The sequence below is a fragment of the Cyprinus carpio genome, chromosome B23 (genome assembly GCF_018340385.1).
Source record: "Cyprinus carpio isolate SPL01 chromosome B23, ASM1834038v1, whole genome shotgun sequence".
Taxonomy (NCBI): Eukaryota; Metazoa; Chordata; class Actinopteri; order Cypriniformes; family Cyprinidae; genus Cyprinus; species Cyprinus carpio.
In genome coordinates, this window is record NC_056619.1 from 12,667,971 (window position 1) to 12,685,866 (window position 17,896).

The following is a 17,896-nucleotide window of genomic DNA, read 5'->3' on the forward strand; positions in this document are numbered from 1 at the left end:
CCTGCTAAAGCGCGCATTTAAACAAATGTTGTTAATTTTCACTCAAACGGAACGTTTCCGTTTAATGTGATTGAGATTTGACACTAGAAATGTTTTCTTCTACAACTGTACGTTGTATACGTTTTTCACAAAGACTTGGATTTGAAAGGTCAGTGAAGCATCGATTTGAGTATTAATCAGAGTATATTAAATGGTTTGTCGTCACAGAAAATGTAAGGCTGCAACGGAATTCAGAGCTTCTCTCTTGCAGTTAATTTCCCACACATTCAGCATTTCACGAGCCCACATCCTGTGAGTGTGGAGCAGATCTACTGTGCAAAGCTGTCTCCAGTCATTTTCTGGAATACTGTAAGACATATCAGTGGGTTTGGTCTTGTGTGTGGGAGTACTCTGTGCTTTTGTCAATGTGACTGCTGCCAGCTATCTATGCCATGTGTCAGTGTTTCTGAAGAGATGCCACCCTAACAGAATGACACTCTATAAAAACAAACATCCTAATTCCATTTCACACTTTTAGATTTGTCACATGCTGCGACTGATTATCTTGCCATGACTCCAAGATCCATTATATTCTAAAACATTATGCTCGCATGGGCTCATTTTGTACCCATCCAGTTTTACTAAAAAGCCTGGACAAATGAACTGAAGGTAGATGTCATTAGGTAATTATATAAAAAAATTGGCTTAGGTTTGTCTCCAGCTAAGCGATCCATTAGATGGAAGAATGGACAGATATATAGATGTTCATCTGGGACTGTTGTAAAATGACAGATATTTAAATCATTTAGATTAAATATCGATACTACCATTCAGATGTACTATATGATGATAGTGTGCCAAAGGCACCTGGAGAACCACAAACAAAACAAGACCAATTCAGTGTGACAGCAGTCAGCTCCCTCAGGACCACCAAGACAACCGACAACAGCTGCCAAACACCGCCTGGCAGTGGAGATGAGGGGGAGTCAAAGCTGTGGTTTCTAAGCTGACTGGTACCTCATGCTATACAAAAAAAATCTGTCTCATCCAAGTCCAAATGTTTTAATGATTTTCATGAAATGTAAGCCAAGACAAACACACAGCATCCTAAATCCTGTTAAGAGATGTGCTGTGTGGGGGAAAAAATTGAAGCGGAAAAAGACAAATCCAGAGGGGATTAAAGGAACCAAACAATTGGAGTGAGAAAGAGAGAGTGAGAGAAAGAAAGAAAGAAAGAGAGAGCCGTATTGGGAATAACCACAACGTGAGAGGGAGAGACGTGAGGCGGTGCTTTGAATAGGAAGCAGAGGCAAGGATGGGAAGAGATTAGTGCTGTGCTCTGTGGGCTCATCACTCAATGAAAGGACACTCTGGAAACAACAAGGGCGCTCAGCCTCAGGAGAACCGGGAAAGGTGCGAGTTTGGATTTAGGGATATATTAAACTTACTGGAAAACACTTTGGACTTTCTGGATGCTTTCATATCAGGATAATCTGTCTGAACAACTTCTAACCATGGATTGTTACAGCAAAGTAATAACAGAGGAACTGGATCTAAGAAGGTTCTGAGTGACTTTCCTGGTAGGCTTTCCTGTGTATGTTGTGCTAATAGAGTAGGTTAACCAATGTAAAACATTGATTTAAAAAACATCTAGTAACTGCATACTGTTTTATTCTTAGCCCGTTTCATGCCCCAGATACTGCCCATCTGCATGGTACAGAGGAAATTAGATGGCCATCTGTGAAATATTGAAAGACATGACAGATGTAAAACGACCTTTCTAGGATTTAAGAGCAGAAGGCTTCCTGTATCAACTGTGCTGGCACTGTTCCTGATGTAATCCTTTTTGTGCAACCAAAAGAATGACTTCTACATCTTGTGTGGTTTTGATCTCACTCTTGGTTCGGCTCTCGGGGGCTATTTGTCCTCAAGGCTGCCTGTGCATATCTGACATACTGAACTGTGGCTCCTCGGGTCTAGATAGATTCCCTAACCCGCTTCCATTCACAACTTCTGTCCTGGACCTTAGTCATAACAGACTAACATGGCTGGCAGCCGGCAGCTTCTACGGGCTCCCAAGGCTGCACACTTTGCATATGTCCCATAACCGCATCTCCTTGCTCAGTCCGGGAGCTTTCCATAACATCAGCAGTCTTCGATACCTGGACCTCTCTTCCAACAAATTGCAGGTGGTGGGGAAGCATCACTTCCAGGACCTGCCAGCCTTGGAGGTGCTGTTGCTGTACAACAATCGTCTTACCCGCGTGGAGAGCAACACCCTAATGGGGCTCGGCAGTCTCAGGAAGGTTTACTTCAGCCTCAACCAGATCACAGATTTCCCGTTCTTCTCGATTCGTAAGCACAGCCACCCCAACCTGGTTACACTGGACCTCTCCTCAAACCGCCTGTTTCGTTTGCCTATAGATGACATTGTAGTGCTGCCCGCTGCAGTGCAAAAAGGCCTTTTCCTGCACAACAACAGTCTGGAGTGCGATTGCTCTATGTACCGCATGTTTTGGCAGTGGGAGCAGAAGGGATATCCAAGTATGAAAGACTACAAGGCTGACTACAAGTGTCTGATGTACGGTGAGCCTCAAATCTCAATTAATTTTCTGCGCTCATCGCACTTCTTTGAGAACTGTACCATTGGGAAGATGATATCCCTGATATCTCCGAAGGCTGATAAAGTTGTTTACGAGGGTGAACAAGTGAGACTGGACTGCACTGGAACACTAAACGGAGAAGACCTGTCTTACAGCTGGATCATTCCTCATCAAGAAAACATCTCTCAGATGATCCAGAACGGATCTCTACGTCTCAATCAAGATGGTAGCTTGGATATTCTAGCTGCCCAGTCCATAGATTCAGGGGTCTACCAGTGCACTGCGGTGGATAACACGAGGATGATCAATGAATCACGAGAAGTGAATTTAACGGTGGTAGCCCAGCGTGCCATGGAGGAGCCGTTCTACACAGGCTACACTACTCTTCTGGGATGTGTGGTGACCCTTGTCCTCATATTGATGTACCTGTATTTAACCCCATGTCATTGTGGTTGCTGCAAACCTCCTCCTCCCTCTCCGGGCATCTCAAACTTTGGGGAAGACCGCTGCACTCTGGCCTCTATCTTTGCAGCTCCTTCAACGGATCGACTCAAGAGCAAGGCTCAGTCCGACAGGCACGTAGTGTTCCTTGAGCCACTCATGACAGGGAAAAATGGCCATCCAAAAGCTGCATTTGCTGTTGAACAGCCTAAAATTAAATGGGAAAGATGAATTTTTTAATTATTTAGAGAAAGAAATGACTATGAGTAGCAAATCTGTGACTTCAAAATCCCGCAGAATTGCTTAAGCCTGTTTGAACCACAGGGACAAGCATCACAAATTAATCTGTCATAATTCCCTAATAGATTATTTTGGTCCTCAGGTTTAGAGGGTGTCTCCTGTCTCACTGTATGATGTTTACACTGAATGTGTGGGACTGCACTGCTAGTAAAGCGCTGAAAATCCAGAGCAGTGAATGTATAATTTTTAAGACCCAAGAGCATGTGTATTGAATTCGAAGGCTTGAAAGAAGCACAAGTTTGCTCTGTAAATCTCAACAAAAGACACTCATTGTCATGACAACAGCAACATTTAAGGTGTCTCTAATGTAGTGTTTTATTTGCGCAGAACAAAAGTTGAATCAGAGCTGCCTTTGATTCTAGTATGTGGGGCACATCTATCAGCTGGGAATGACCACAAGCTCTTCTTGCAAGGTTTTTCAGAAAGATAAACCCCTGCCCTTTGAAGGTAGTCAAAAACATCAAGGTGGTGTTGATTTGATACTGTAAGCAGACATTGATTTAAAGACAGGACAAAAGGAACCATGACGGTATGAAAAAATAAATGTTCTGCTAGCTCACACCAAGCAGTTGCGAAAAGCGAATAACTCCACAACTCTAAGGAGAGACATGATAAATGAAGAAGAAAAAGCGAAGGCAATGTAGTGATGTCTGTTTATGTGTGATATTATTCATCTCTGCACTTTGCATCAAGCAAATCGCTCTTTCATTACAGGGATGTACTATGGAAGAGGATTAACACCCCTGCCAGAATTTTCCCTCCCACACCATGCACAATATGTAACGTAAAAGCAAAATATGAAAATTAAAGAGAACCATGGCAAAGGTGCAGAGTTAATCCATGCAGCCCATTTCCAGATGTGATCAGATTTATCTGCAGCAACCCACTTCCACATTCGTAATACGTCAACATGTGTCCCCTGGCTGTTCATCTGTTGTGCAGTCCTGCCAAATGAAATGTTACCAGATCTACTCTATAAAATAGAAATAAAAAAAATCACACCTACGTGATCATACACAATAATTTCTCATTAGGTCTCATACTCCTTAAGTTTATCCAAACCTGTACATCCTTAAACATCATATCAGCATTTAAAAAAACTGACCAATTATTTAGACTTGGTAAGTGGACTGACTGATCTCATCAACAAACTCATATTTGACATGGTAAACATTAAGATATATATAACATTGACTGCTTCGTTACAGCCGTGCCTTTATGCTGTGTTTGTAATACTAGTGTTGTTTTGAGAGAAGACTATATCAAATGAGAGATGAAATGACCGAAGGTCAGATTTAGCAGATTACACTTTGGGGCAAAACTAGGCACTCCAGCAATTTTTCAGCCTTTCCTTAATCTTTTTTTTTTCTTTTTCTTATGCTGCTGGTGTTTTTTGGACTTATCTTTCTTTTAAACCTATACTGAACTCAGGTGGAGTTGTATAAAGAATGCATGTGCTTTCAGAATGTAAACTGGCGAGCCACATGAAGAATTGTGCAAATGGCATAATACACATTTCCAAACCATGCAAAAGTGTTGTTTAAACGGACATAGTGAAAGATGCATGATCATTTTAAAACATGCTTTTAACATTGCACTTTCAACATCCAATTCTGGAATAAAAAGCCAGATCTTCTACTAACAGAGAAAAGCACGCAGAAACTCACATACGCCAGAACCAAACAACAGACAACTCTCATCTTAATCACATCTACGAATCTGTTTTGAACAAAATCTTACGCATTGTTTTCAGAGACATAGCCATTTATCTGGTAAATAGTAACATTTGTGAAATGCCCTGAGGTATTTTCTACAAAACTTCAGCTAACCATATTCATGTGTCATGTACAAAGGGTTCAGAGTCAGTTTTGAAATCAAGATGCATAATCTTCATTATATATTTAAACACATTAATTTGTTCTTTTTTTGACAAGAAACATAATCCCCTTTAGAAAACTGCATCAGCATCAGGGCAGCAGAATCAATTAGGAAATGATGCCCTCTGCTGGCCGGCTGTAAAACCATTAGTTCCAATGTTGTCAATGCACACATATAAACAACTTTGGCATTGATTAACCTCATTGGAAAAGAAAACCTGTAACCATTTTTATATAGCATCATAAATAACTGTACATATACAAAGAGTTCACACATTCTCAACTGTGAGTTAATACTGAACACAATATCACAATGTTTGATACAACCTTGTTTTAATAGAACATCTGTACAACCAAGAATGAAAAAAAAAAATTTAAAAATAAAAAAACAAAATGCTAAAATGAAGAATGACTCACTTTTTCTCTTTAAAAAAATATTGTCTGCATTTTGCTCCTTGTTCACAAACCATTTTCTTGTTGAAAATCTGAACGAAAAGTATTGACAAAAATGAAACATCGAAAGGCAATAACATTTCTTGGCAATATAAATATAGTGGTATGAACAAGGTTTTTCAAACATCTTGTTTAGGAAGAGCATTACTGAAAACAGTGAAAATCTGGCCAATGTCTGAGTCACCAATCTCAGTCATACAAAACCAGATTTCAAATTTTTTTGTTTTTATTTCCGATGATATTTTAATTTGATGTGCTCTTAATGTTAAATATGTACATTCCTAATGCCAGTAGTCTATAGGGCATCCCTATGGCATTTAGTTATAGGTGTAGTCCGAATAGTAGTCTGACCGACCACCCCCTCCCCTCCCAGGGGGATAACCCCAGTTACAGGATGGGCCCCCTCTCATGTGACCCCGACCCGGTCTAGATCTCATGGGATGTGGCGGTACTCCTCGACCCCTGAAACCACCACGCATCATATCAGGATGTCCCCCTCTGGGATTGTACATGCTATTGTTGTGTCCGCCTCTGCACAAGGCTCTCATTGCGGCTCCAGGGATGGGTAAGAGTCCTCTGCTGGCAGTGCCGCCCCTGGTGGGAGGTGGTTGACTGCCGCCCTGACTTTCAGAGGACGAGTTCACTGGAGTTCTGCTGCCTTGGCCACATGAGGTTGAACTACCCAGTGCACCTCCTTTCTCTCCACCAGCCTCCTGCTGGACCACTTTAGAAGTCGCTGAAGTAGGGGCACCTTCTTCCTCTTGTCCATGAGCGGTTTCGCTCTCAGTGGCTCCCACCCATGATCCATCAGCAGGCCTTGCGGCCTCCGTTTGGGTGGAAGGCAGAGCACCGAATCCTGCCCCACTCTGTCCAGCTGCGTAACCCTGCTGTGCTCCTGGTGTAGGACCCCAGCCGAAAAGTGGTGGAATAGGGGGAATTGGAGTGAGGGCTGGAAAAAGAGCAGTATCTGGATATGAAGGAAAAGTGGTGTGAAGAGAAGACGAGGAAGAAGCAGTGGATGAGGAAGCAGACTCTACACCTATCTTAGCAGTTTGAGAGCCAGCAAGTCCTAACTGATTAGGAGTGCTTGCCGCTGCCACCCCAGGCACTCCCACGCTGTCAGGAATGGGTAGGGACTGTCCAGGCGGCTGAAGAGAGGTTGCTGATTCTAGAATAGAAGGCACCTCTACTGAGCTAACTGGGGGCTGAGGGAGGGAAAGGGGAACAGTGAGTGGTTGAGCAACATGTATGGTGGAGGTGTTTGTTGGAGTTTGGGTCCCAGGAGGAGCAACAGTTTGGCTGTACTCTGATCCCCTGGAGGCCACGCTAACTGGAGACAAATATGCAGAGGACATATGGTATGCGGGAGAACCAGAGTAAGGGCTCCACTGTGCCGAGTTGGAACACAGATAGCTCTGGTGGGGGTTCACACCGAAACTGGTCAGGGTGTCCTCTACATCAGGCCTAGATGTGCTCTCCTGACTGGCAGCTTTATATTGAGCAATGGCAGACTTCAGAGCTGCATAATCAGTTGAGTAAGAGCCCTGGATAGGGTAGGCGGAGGGGTTAGGTGGTACAAGTGGATCGCTAATGGGGTCCACACAGGGTTGGTCAGGGAGGGGAGGACGAAATCCATCGGTCTGGGGTGGAGGGGGCTGAGGTGTCTGCAGTTCCTGAAGGTCATTTTCAGTCTGAATGGACGTCTCTGTGATAATGGGCATGTCATCTTCAGAGTCTATAGACATGTCATCCTCATCTCGAACCGCATCAGGCTCCACTGAGCAGTCAAAGAGAAGATAGTGTCAAAATTTAAATCTATAATTTCTTTCGGAATTTTGTCAGGAAAAGTAAAGGACTGTGTTTGTACCTGGTTCAGGTAGGGCAGCAACTGCTACTTCTTCCGGGACACTGATCAAGCTCTGGAAGTTGTTCATGATGTCATTCATACCTGCAACGATGACTCCACTACCAGAGAACTGGGAGAATGTTTCATCGTGCTTTTCTGTTTACAAACACAGCACCAAGAAACTTAAACTTAACACAGACTCCACACACCAACATTTATATACACTAGAACTTCAACTAGACCTGTTCCACGTACCTGTGAGGAAAATCAGGTGTCGAAGCTGTGTGTGCTGAGCTTGCAGCTTGACCAGACAGTCCAAATCAGGAGCCTGCCTAGATGGAGTGTCACACTCGTGATAAGGCAGAAACTCCACCAGGTGTTTCTTCTGGTAGGTCGTCAGCAGGTTCAACAGATCCAGGGCCTCAGTGTTTAACCTGTGAAAGGGAGGATGTGTGAGATATTGGAGACTAGGAGTCTGTCAGGATTGGCAAAACACATTAATCCATTTGTCTCTAACCTGCTGAGCTCTTTAAGCTTCTTCTGAGTCTTACAGTGCACCTTCCACTTCCAAGGTGAGCCCTGTTCCTCCAGGAACTTGAGAAATGCCTGTAGCTTCTCTGTAAACATAAATGGCAATGTGTAAAGTCTCAATTTTTTTTCTTGCTTATTGTAACAATTTGAATAAAAATAAAATACATTTGAACAAAATGTAGGGTGGGAGTTGGAAGAATAAAAGCAGTTCTGAATTGCAAGAATCTAATTGCAATAAAGGGGTGGTTTAAAGCAGATATACATCTCCAGAAAAGTCTGTCATTTCATCGGAAGATCAAGCTACTGTGTTTTGTTTGAAAATAATCCATTTAAAACATAAAAAAAGATACATGCATAGATGAATCATTCTCAATAAAATCATTAAGATGCATTTAGAAACTAGAGTGAATTTCCATTTTTACATGTGTAGAGGGAGCTCTTTTCAACAAGCTGGTGCCTGAAGATTTTGTAAACCCCTCTACAATCTACCTTTAGCTCTCACCTAGTGTTATATTGTCAGGGTTGAGAATGAGCTCATCCGACACAATGAGTCCTCCAGACACGAAAAGCTCATTGTATGTGCGGTTTTTCACATCATCCAGGCTGTCCACTCCAGCAAAGTAAACTGTGGGCAATTTCTTCAGAGACACCAGTGCTGGAATCTAAATGGAGAATAGAGGGAACAATGCCTTAAAACAGATGCTTCTCAGTTTGCTTCATACAACTAATTAACTAGTTAAAAAAACATAGGGTTAAAGTGGTGAGTTATTAAATACCTTATGTACATGAGCGGCTATATCCTCATTTTGAATAATAATCATGAACTTCTGCTGACTTTTACTCTCCAGGTAATTCTGAGGGTTGCAATCAATATTGCCAAGGCTGCGTAAATATTCCTGTAAAACCAAACAAACGAGGTTAAAGATAAGATGTTTCAAAGGTTGTTCAAATGTATAAGGCCACACTGAATATTCTGACACTCTATACTTTCAGACCTTGATCTCAGTGCAGAGTTCGCTTTCCTCATCTCCTCTTTGAATGTAAAACTTCACTGCATTTTTCTGCATGATCTCCATCAGTGTGCACAAAACATCAGGCTTGATTTGCCCAATAACGCTGCCTCCCACAGTGCTTGAGGTTCCTGCATGAGTAGGCTCTGGGGGAATCTCTGGGACTGAAGCAACTGGAGGTTGACTGGCACTTCCAGCTGATGGGGAGCACATTGGATTTTCCACAACATCTGTACTCTTGGGGTCAGCTGATTTTTCTGCTGAAAACAGGTGGACCTCTTTGACAGTGCCGAGGCGATGCTTGCCTGAAGGAGGCGGTTTAAGGGTAGCTTGCGGCTTGCTTGACAAAGCCTGAGACTTAGGCACTGGAGATGATGTTTTAGTGTGAGGATGAACAGGAGGTGAGGGCAGCATGGGTTGGGCAGGAGCCGGCATGGCAGAAGGGGGCGGAGCAGGTGGCAAGGGGGCGGGCACTGGGGCAACAGCAGGTGGTGACACAACAGCCACGGGTTGTACAGATGCCATGGGAGCCCGGATCAAACGGTTCATCTTTTCACAGAGTGTGTTAACGTAGCTCTGCATAGGCACTGACGAGACATATTTGGATACAAAAGGTGAGAATGACGAGCTTGACCATTTAGCCTGATCCTCACATCGCGGCAAAGGAGGCTGATGGTTGTAAATTATATTTTGGGCCTCCATCAGATTCTGGACCCCAGTGCAGAGGTTCTGGAACTCACTGTCGAGGATAGTGTCTACTACTTTCTGTGTAGAGTATACCTGCTTCTCCCCTCCACTCAAACAAGGTTCATCAACACCCTCTAAAGCTAAAAACAGAATATGTATATTAGTTTGGTCAATTCGTTATTTAAATTATACATGTATACATGAAAGAATGCATATTTAAAATCAAAATTTAAAACGCACATTAACTATAATGATAACTTTGATTAGATTATATATAATACAATACTGTTTAAAAGTTTGGGTTATTTCTAAAGAAAGTATTGCTTTTATTCAGCAACGAAGTACTAAATTAATCAAAAGTGACAGTAAAGATATTTATAATGTTATAAAAGATTTCTGTTTAAAATAAATGTTCTATTCGTCAAAAATGTGATGTTTCTACAAAAATATTAAGCTGTTTAACATTGATAATTAATTCTTCTTGAGAATATATTATATATAAAAGGAAATATTTTTCCATTACAGGAATTAATTATATTTTAAAACACATTATATTAGAAAAGGGTTATTATAAATCAGAAAAATATTTCACAGTGTTGCTGTTTTACTGTGTTTTTTTTATTTAATAAATGTAGCATTGTAGGGCATAATAAACATCTTTCAGAAACATTTTAAACTTTTTACCACCCCAAACTTTTAAACATTAGTGTATATTATTAAGAAGTCAGTGTTATTTTTAAAGTTAATAATAAGAATAAAAAAATAAAAGTTTGCATTGCAAGCATGCAGGTGAGGACAGACCTCTGGTGGATGTTTTCCAGAGATGGCTCTGAGTTGGGGTTTCTGCTTGACGGGAGGGCTGCTGCTCCAGAGTGGACGAGGGACTATACACATCCATACTGGTCCTGCTGCAGGTCATCTGCTCCTAAACACACATACTACAGGTTAGCTAAAACAACGATTGAGTATAGCATTAGATATGTCATGAGGAACAGTCCACACCTCCAAGTAATCCTGGTTAACCTGCTCCTCTTCAGCACGCCTGCCACGCAGGTCAAGATCACAGTGGGCGGCTGAGTCACTGGGCTCGTGTCTCTCTGCGCTTTTGGGGAGTATCACAGGCTGGCTGCTGGCAGTGTTAGAGTTTTGGGCCATCCTGTTAAGCGTGCTGAGGAAGAGTTTAAGCAAGGCATGTGTGTCCCGGAGGGTGGGACTCTCAGTGACGCGCTCCCGCAGGTCCGTGTCACACACCCCCATGCTGTCCATCACCACTAAGAGAAAGGGAAAACAGATCATGTCTCTGAGCACTATTGTGGGAGTAGATACAGCACCTACTCTCTCATTAGGGACAAATAAAAACTTAGCTTCTGAATATTAGTGATGTACAGGAACTTCCTATGCTTTTCACCTTTACTTACAGCACTAAATAAAAGATCAGTATTCATATGCAGGTCTAGAAACTATTTTTTCTAAAGCTGTATTATGCTTTTTCATTCATAATCACTTGCTATATAAAATGTTTTTTTCTAAAATTGAGACTTTATGCTTTTGGAAAAATATAATAAAAAAAAAGACATTTGAAAATAAGGATGGTTATCCTACATGACATCTTTGTTATGAAACAATTATTTTTTTTCATTTGTAAATTAGTATGGTTTTTTTTTTTTTATTTGAAATAATATTAAAGCAGTTCCTAATGAGACTATTATTTGATATTTTTTCAGGTGATTCATAATTTTGTACTTGCTCACACCACCAGGACCGTCCCTCTCCAGCCTTCTCTTCAGGCCAGCAGGGTCCCAGTCCTCTTCTCTTTCAGGCCCCTCCTCCTTGCCCAAAGTCCGCTTATGTAACTGTATCAGCTTCAGCAATTTTTCCATCTTTTCTTTGTCATACTCTCCCTGTGGCCTCTGAGCGCCGCCGTTAGACTGAGAAACCCCAATCGTGCTGCTACCCGGCGCCTGTCTATCCGACCCTCCCCAGTCTGAGACAGGACTGTACTCTTCTGCGCCTGCTGGGGGAGACGCTGCCCCCTGTTGGCTGTCCATCAGACCCTGCTGCAGCGCTTCCATGGGCAGCTGGAACTGTCCTGGACCATATATGTAAGAGTTCAGTGCCACATCCATATTCTTAGGACGAGGTGCCAGGTGTTGGTTAGTCCGGTCATCCAAACTTTGCCGGTACTCTACTATGTGGAAAGGCCGTATGACACCTTGCTCCTTCTGGTTGAGGTAGTCGAGCACCTGATGTTTCAGTCCCGCCGCGAGCTCTTTGGGTGGATTGGCACGCAGCTTGTAGAAGCCATGATGCAGGGCGGGTATAAAATTATCTAACTGATGGCTGATTGGGTCTTTAGGCTCTAATGGAACAAGAGGGTCCTCATCTACTCCAGAGTTCTTCAAAACTAAAAAGCAAAAGAAGAAATCGTTGAAAGTAAATAAGTGAAGAGTAAATACAAAGAAACTTCAATAAATAAACATAAAAGAGACACTTACTCAACTTCGAGGTGATTCTTTGCTCTTGAAATACAAAAAGCGCCAGTAAAACCCTGTCATTTCTTCCTCGCCGCTCTTTAAAGAAACAAATACAGACAGCCTCTGTTATTCCACGCAAGAATCACACTGTCAGTGTCACATATGTGGTTAAAAGCTGTGCATAAACCTACCGGTGGTAGTGTGCAACTGAGAAGACGAAAGGAGGAAGAGAAATCCTTTGTCTATCAGTGGCTTCACCAAAACCTAGAGTGAAGAGTTTAATTATAGCATGACTATAATAAAACACGAGCAGTTTAAATTCTGCATGTCAGATCAGTGACACAGATTCTATCCACAGACTGAAGACATGGTATACAGGTCAGAGGGTTGGCAGTGACGCCCTGCTAGAGTAAAGCTGCAGACATTAATTCAATAAAGCGTAAAGTGGGCTGTGAATGAGCTCACCATTCTTTCTCTCTCAAGCCTGTGCAAAAGTCCCGACAGACTGCTTTCCTGTTTACTCCTCCCAATGACCTCATACAGGCTGCAGTACATCCCACACTTAAATGCTGAAAAATACCACAACACATTATAATGTCAATACCGATTCATCAAATGTTGCGCTGAAAAGCATCACTGGTACTCATCCTACCCTCTCGTGATCCACTGTACGCTTCCCATGACAGCAGAATGGGCGGGATCTTTCTCTTCACTTGATCGAGATGCATAGCCGTATTAATGTCAAGCTTGTCTGGGCTGAAAAAGAAAAAGAAAAACAGCAATTTAAAACCAATGCACTAATTTTTTGTTAAACTTTATTAGCAAAAGAAAGAAGACTCACAGTTTAAGTGGAAGGTGAGGGAGACTTGAAGACCGGATGTAAACTTGATGGACCTCTTCTCCCTTATTCACCAGCGAGCCACTCCAAACCGTATATCTTCGCCGAACTGAAGCAACAAATGAAGTAATAACACAATAAGTTGAATAAAATACCAATCTGATCATTTTATTAGACTGCTATGAAGAAAATAAAAAAACAAGTCATACCTCTTTGCCCTTCAAATAACGTGCTGTTTAATCTACTAAAAGAGGAAACAAACCGTTCAAAATTTAAATAAAACCACAACAGATTGTAATAGACTTTCTATACACGTCATCATGATCTTGTTCATACCTGTGTGTGGCTGTGGCTGACTCTTTGCCTTTGTACTGAAAAGACACAACTGCGTATGGAAACACATGCCTGGGTCTTGACCTTAGCTCCTCAAATGCAAATTCATAGAAGTATTGCTGGAATAAAACACAGAGGGATATAACATGTCATCTATCTGTACAAATACAAAACAAAATACTGAAATCTAAATGAAACACTTACCTGAGTGTGCTCAAAGGCCCTATAGGATAATAATGAGGTCACTTTGCTGGCATTTTTGAAGACATGGCTGTCATATTTAAGGGTCGGCTCAAGATTGTTTTTAGGCATGTTGTCAAATATTGTCTTCACTTTACCCTGCAGAATAAGACAAAAGGTCACTACTGTTTTTGAAACCATTGTGACATTATGTGTTATAAATACAAAGCACTACCTCAAAGTCAGATTTGATGTGTAAATGTTAGACTCTGTTGATAACTTACCTTCATGGTTTTAAATATTATTATGTCTCCAGCAGCACCCACTTCAAATGGATTCATTTGTAACAAATCTGAGTATTTTGATAGGTAAACCCCTAAAAAAAAAAATAGAAAACGCAGCAATCAAGGATATGGGAGTTACTTGAGGCGACATTCCTGAGAGCCACAAAAAGCCTTGGGGTAATCCCAAGAAATTTGCCGAGTCTCTGAACACAGAGCGTACTATGTTTACTAAGATTAAATATTTGCAGAAACTTTTCATTTTGCCAGTTAAAGAAACCCTAGTCACATTCACAATATGCTAGTTCACATTCACTAAACTATACTGTACAAAGATAATCATGAATCAGAAATTTGCTGATCACTAAGCCAAGAACAAAATGAACATTATGTTACTTCCAAAACCTAAGAACATGTTCTGAAAATAGAAAGTAGTAATAGGGGTGACCAATATAAAAAACAGATGTTACTTTACAAAATGTTTATCCACGCAAAAATGAATGTCTGTTGCGAGTTTGGGTCATTAGCATATATTTGGCCTAGCGATCACAAGAAATTGTGGAGCAGTGGACTTTTTGGCCCTGACCAATTCAACTACTCCAAACCACAAGATCAAGTGACCAGAGTCCTCCCAGGCAAATGATTACGGCCAAACCGATATAAACAGACCCTTCAGAAGCACTCACCTTTGACAGGGCTTCCCAGATTGTTGATCCGCGAATGTCCCACAGAAAGACCCTTTTCGCAGATCCACTGAACCTGGTAAAGTCGAGCAGATATTACTCTGATTACAGTCGTGCTTTTTAACCAAGACTATCACTAAAAGATACCATTTAAAACCTTTTTAAAATCTCAGGCTTACAGAATTATTAATCTCACATTTCCAGTTACATTTTACACTGTATGTCTTGGTAAATAATTAGACAAGACGACGAGACATTGCATCATCTAGCTGTTAAATCTAAACTTAAAGTTGAATTTCAGAGAGGGAGCCACAGTCTCATAAAGATGAATAATATTATCAGTTTAAATCAGAACAATGCTTGCACTGCAAATACTGATAAACATGTAATTACTGTGGCAGTTGTGTAGTAAATACATTATAAACGTTTCAATAACGCGGTATAAACTAGTATAAGTATAAAGTTTTCAATACCTGTCAATATAAAAGGGATAATTCAACCAAAAATGAATATTTTGTCATCATTTACTCACCCTCATGCTGTTTCAAAACTTTTATTTTTCTGCTGAACACAAAAAGTGAAGAATGCTGGTATGCAACAGTTTCTGGCCGCCATTCATTTCCAAAGAATTGGAAAAATACTTTAGAAGTCAACGGCTGCCAGCAACTGTTTGGTTACCCACATTCTTCAAAATATCATCTTTTGTGTTCAACTGATACAAGTTTGGAACAACATGAGGGTTAGTAAATGATGACAGAATCTTTTGAATGAACTGTGCCTCTAGGGTTATAAACACTTACGGATCAGACACTGTGTCACTTGATGTTACACTAACACAGTCTCACCTTATTCCTTTCAGGCAGCAGAAAAGCATAGGATTCTGCGAGTTCTGCCTCTGTCCTGCCATTCTGCTTCAGCTCCCTTTTCTTCTCAATGAACTATGAAAAAGACATAAATCATACCATATTATTTGATTCACTGAAAACAGCCCTCAAGTGGCCCGAGGACATTTTCAATCATGTAGTCTTTTACAATCACGCAACCAAAAATACTTTTCATCAGCATCAACTAATAAAGTTCAGTCAGCGCTCACCTCTTTCTCCAAGAGCTCGTTGTGAATAAGAGACGCTTTAGTGTAGGTGAAAGTCCCACGGGAGGTGGCGTCCAAGTAGAACGTGGACAGAAGCTTCACAAGTTCCTCAAACTCTCTGGATTCTGGAGACAAGTGTTGAAGGAGACCTGAAGGACAACACACATGAAGGACAGCGCTCAATAGACATCAATGCATTCAAATAAGAAATGCATAAGGGGGGAAAAATTGTTGTTGTTTTATTTTCATTCAAATGCATATCTGAGTCACACATAACCTGACAGACACTTTGTAAAATGCCATACATCTTGCAGTTCAATGCATTAAATGGGTTTTTCAATACCTGACGGTGTTATGTTGAAATGTACATAAAACAATCCTGCCAAAATGAGACACAAAAAAAATAACATTTCACAATAATTACTAAAAAATTTGAAAATGTTTATGATCAATTAGCAAAACCATTTGGAACTTGCATTAATCGATCAATTAACGCACATGATTGGCTTTGTCGACTGACTAATAAAAAATAAATAAAACGGCATAAACTGGAGTTTAAAGTGTTGTTTAGAAAAAATTTAATTAGGGTCTTACTCGATAAAACATGATATAGAGCACCAAAAAACTGAAAAACTTGCACTAACGCCAACAAATGCCAAAGTGAAAGCTGTAATGCAACTTCTACAAACACCTCAAAGTTTAGCACACTTTCGATTTCATTCAAACAGCGCTCTTCTGTTTAAAAGACTTAATATCTTTATGTCTTCTGCGCTGTAAGGAAATGGTACGGTAAAGAATGGCGCTGTGCATCCTAATAAGGCTGGTTGTACAGGACTGACAGGTGTTTCTAACCGTCGGGCGTAAAGACTGACGGGAGACAAGCAGTGGTCAACAGAACCACACTGCTGCCATTGATGAGGAGGGAAGAAGTGTGTCATGTGGGGAGGCAGCACTGTATGGTGTGGGAGGAGGAGTGTGGAGCCAGCTAGCAATGCAAGGACACCGGCCTCCGTGAGCTTTACAACCGTGGGACGATAATGCACCGTGTCTTCGAGGTTTGCGTTGAACGACTCGCGCGGGCGCGTGAAACGAACCGGCTCCTCACGTGCTGCACGAGAGCGCACGACTTTATTTCCTGCAGCTCTGTGCAGTGCACTAACTTAGCCAAAAATCCATTTAATGCCAGTGGTGCGTTATATAGATCCCCTTTTTGCTTATCGATACAGCTCTACTAATTTAACCCGAAGCGGTATGCAGAGAGCTTTTATCGAACTTGCAGGTTATGAAACAGAAACAGTGCATTTCGGGAATGGCAGTAACATGGTAACGTTAGTGGCGGTAGCAATGGGACACACAACCTTTCCGCTCCTTGATTTTCCTCGGAATCTGAAAATTCCTCTTTGGCAGCTCTTCGGCCGGTCGTGGTAGTGTCGAGGGCGAGCCGCCGCAGTTTTTTAGGTCCGACAGCCCTGCCTTCCGTCGCTCAGAAGCATCTTGTTCAGACATTTGCTCGTCTTCACATCCAGCTTGATCGCCATTTTGCTTGGATGTGGCCGTGCTAGAGGCTGACAACAATTGTTTCTTGCTATCGCCATCCTCCAAGGTTAGGCCGCCGGCCTTGCTGCTCTCCTTGTCGATTTTTCTCTCCTGGCTTAAATTGCTAGCCATTTTTCGGACCAGCGGTCACCTCGTCAGCTGGCGATGAAGTTGGTTTCAGTGCCGCTTCACGGAGTAATTCTCCTTCTCAACCAGCCTCCGCCATTATGCTTGTGACGTATGCTTTCCCCACCACTGCAAAACTCTGGCGTCACTCTGTTTACATCCACGCAGCTTGACGCCCCCCAGTGGCGCTGCTGTGAACAGCGCGGCGGCTAGACGTCATGACGGCGAGCTCTGAGAGCACCTCCACAGAGAATCAGTGCCAAGAACGAATCAATCAACAATATCATCAATTTGGGGAAAGTAACCTAGAATCATTAAACATGACTGATACATAGATTACATAATAAACACGTATTATTCAAACCACATATTCACAACTCACGTTTTTTTGTTTGTAATATTTTAAGTGTTTTTTTTTATGGGAAATATTTTGATCATAGTTGGCTTTGGCTTTAATGGCAGCCATGATAAACACTAGAGTTCACCCAAAAATCAAAATTATGTCATTAATGACTCACCCTCATGTCGTTCCAAACCCGTGAGACCTCCGTTCATCTTCGGAACACAGTTTAAGATATTTTAGATTTAGTCCGAGAGCTTTTCTGTCCCTCCATTGAGAATGTATGTA

At 41.7% G+C, this 17,896-nt stretch overlaps 2 protein-coding genes across 2 annotated transcripts; one reads left to right on the top strand and one right to left on the bottom strand.

Annotated features, from left to right (window-relative positions):
* Window positions 1-1,264: 1,264 nt before the first annotated feature.
* LOC109113146 (amphoterin-induced protein 3-like) lies at window positions 1,265-3,254 on the top strand. The gene is made up of 2 exons (XM_019125963.2): window positions 1,265-1,559; window positions 1,659-3,254. Exon 2 carries the CDS (start codon window positions 1,842-1,844, stop codon window positions 3,252-3,254), a length of 1,413 nt encoding a protein of 470 aa, XP_018981508.2. The 5' UTR covers window positions 1,265-1,559; window positions 1,659-1,841.
* A 1,815-nt stretch (window positions 3,255-5,069) lies between these two features.
* LOC109112952 (protein TASOR-like) lies at window positions 5,070-17,426 on the bottom strand. The gene is made up of 24 exons (XM_042751242.1): window positions 16,965-17,426; window positions 15,610-15,755; window positions 15,362-15,454; window positions 14,520-14,592; window positions 13,837-13,928; window positions 13,577-13,711; window positions 13,376-13,491; window positions 13,249-13,280; window positions 13,043-13,148; window positions 12,854-12,957; window positions 12,667-12,770; window positions 12,393-12,465; window positions 12,223-12,297; window positions 11,469-12,131; window positions 11,120-11,174; window positions 10,730-11,027; window positions 10,529-10,652; window positions 9,026-9,867; window positions 8,807-8,926; window positions 8,533-8,692; window positions 8,017-8,116; window positions 7,755-7,933; window positions 7,521-7,655; window positions 5,070-7,430 (listed from the first exon to the last, which is right to left on the bottom strand). The coding sequence occupies exons 1-24, from the start codon at window positions 17,272-17,274 to the stop codon at window positions 5,971-5,973; spliced, it is 5,595 nt and encodes a 1,864-aa protein (XP_042607176.1). The 5' UTR covers window positions 17,275-17,426; the 3' UTR covers window positions 5,070-5,970.
* Window positions 17,427-17,896: the final 470 nt, after the last annotated feature.

Excerpts from the sequence above, each read along its gene's own strand:
- LOC109113146 (XM_019125963.2), top strand. The coding sequence starts at position 1,842 with ATGACTTCTACATCTTGTGTGGTTTTGATCTCACTCTTGGTTCGGCTC.
- LOC109112952 (XM_042751242.1), bottom strand. The coding sequence starts at position 17,274 with ATGGCTAGCAATTTAAGCCAGGAGAGAAAAATCGACAAGGAGAGCAGC. Across the intron at positions 9,868-10,528 it reads CTGGAAAACATCCACCAGAG|CTTTAGAGGGTGTTGATGAA; the intron begins GTCTGTCCTCAC and ends TTCTGTTTTTAG. Across the intron at positions 8,693-8,806 it reads TAGCCGCTCATGTACATAAG|ATTCCAGCACTGGTGTCTCT; the intron begins GTATTTAATAAC and ends TTCTCCATTTAG.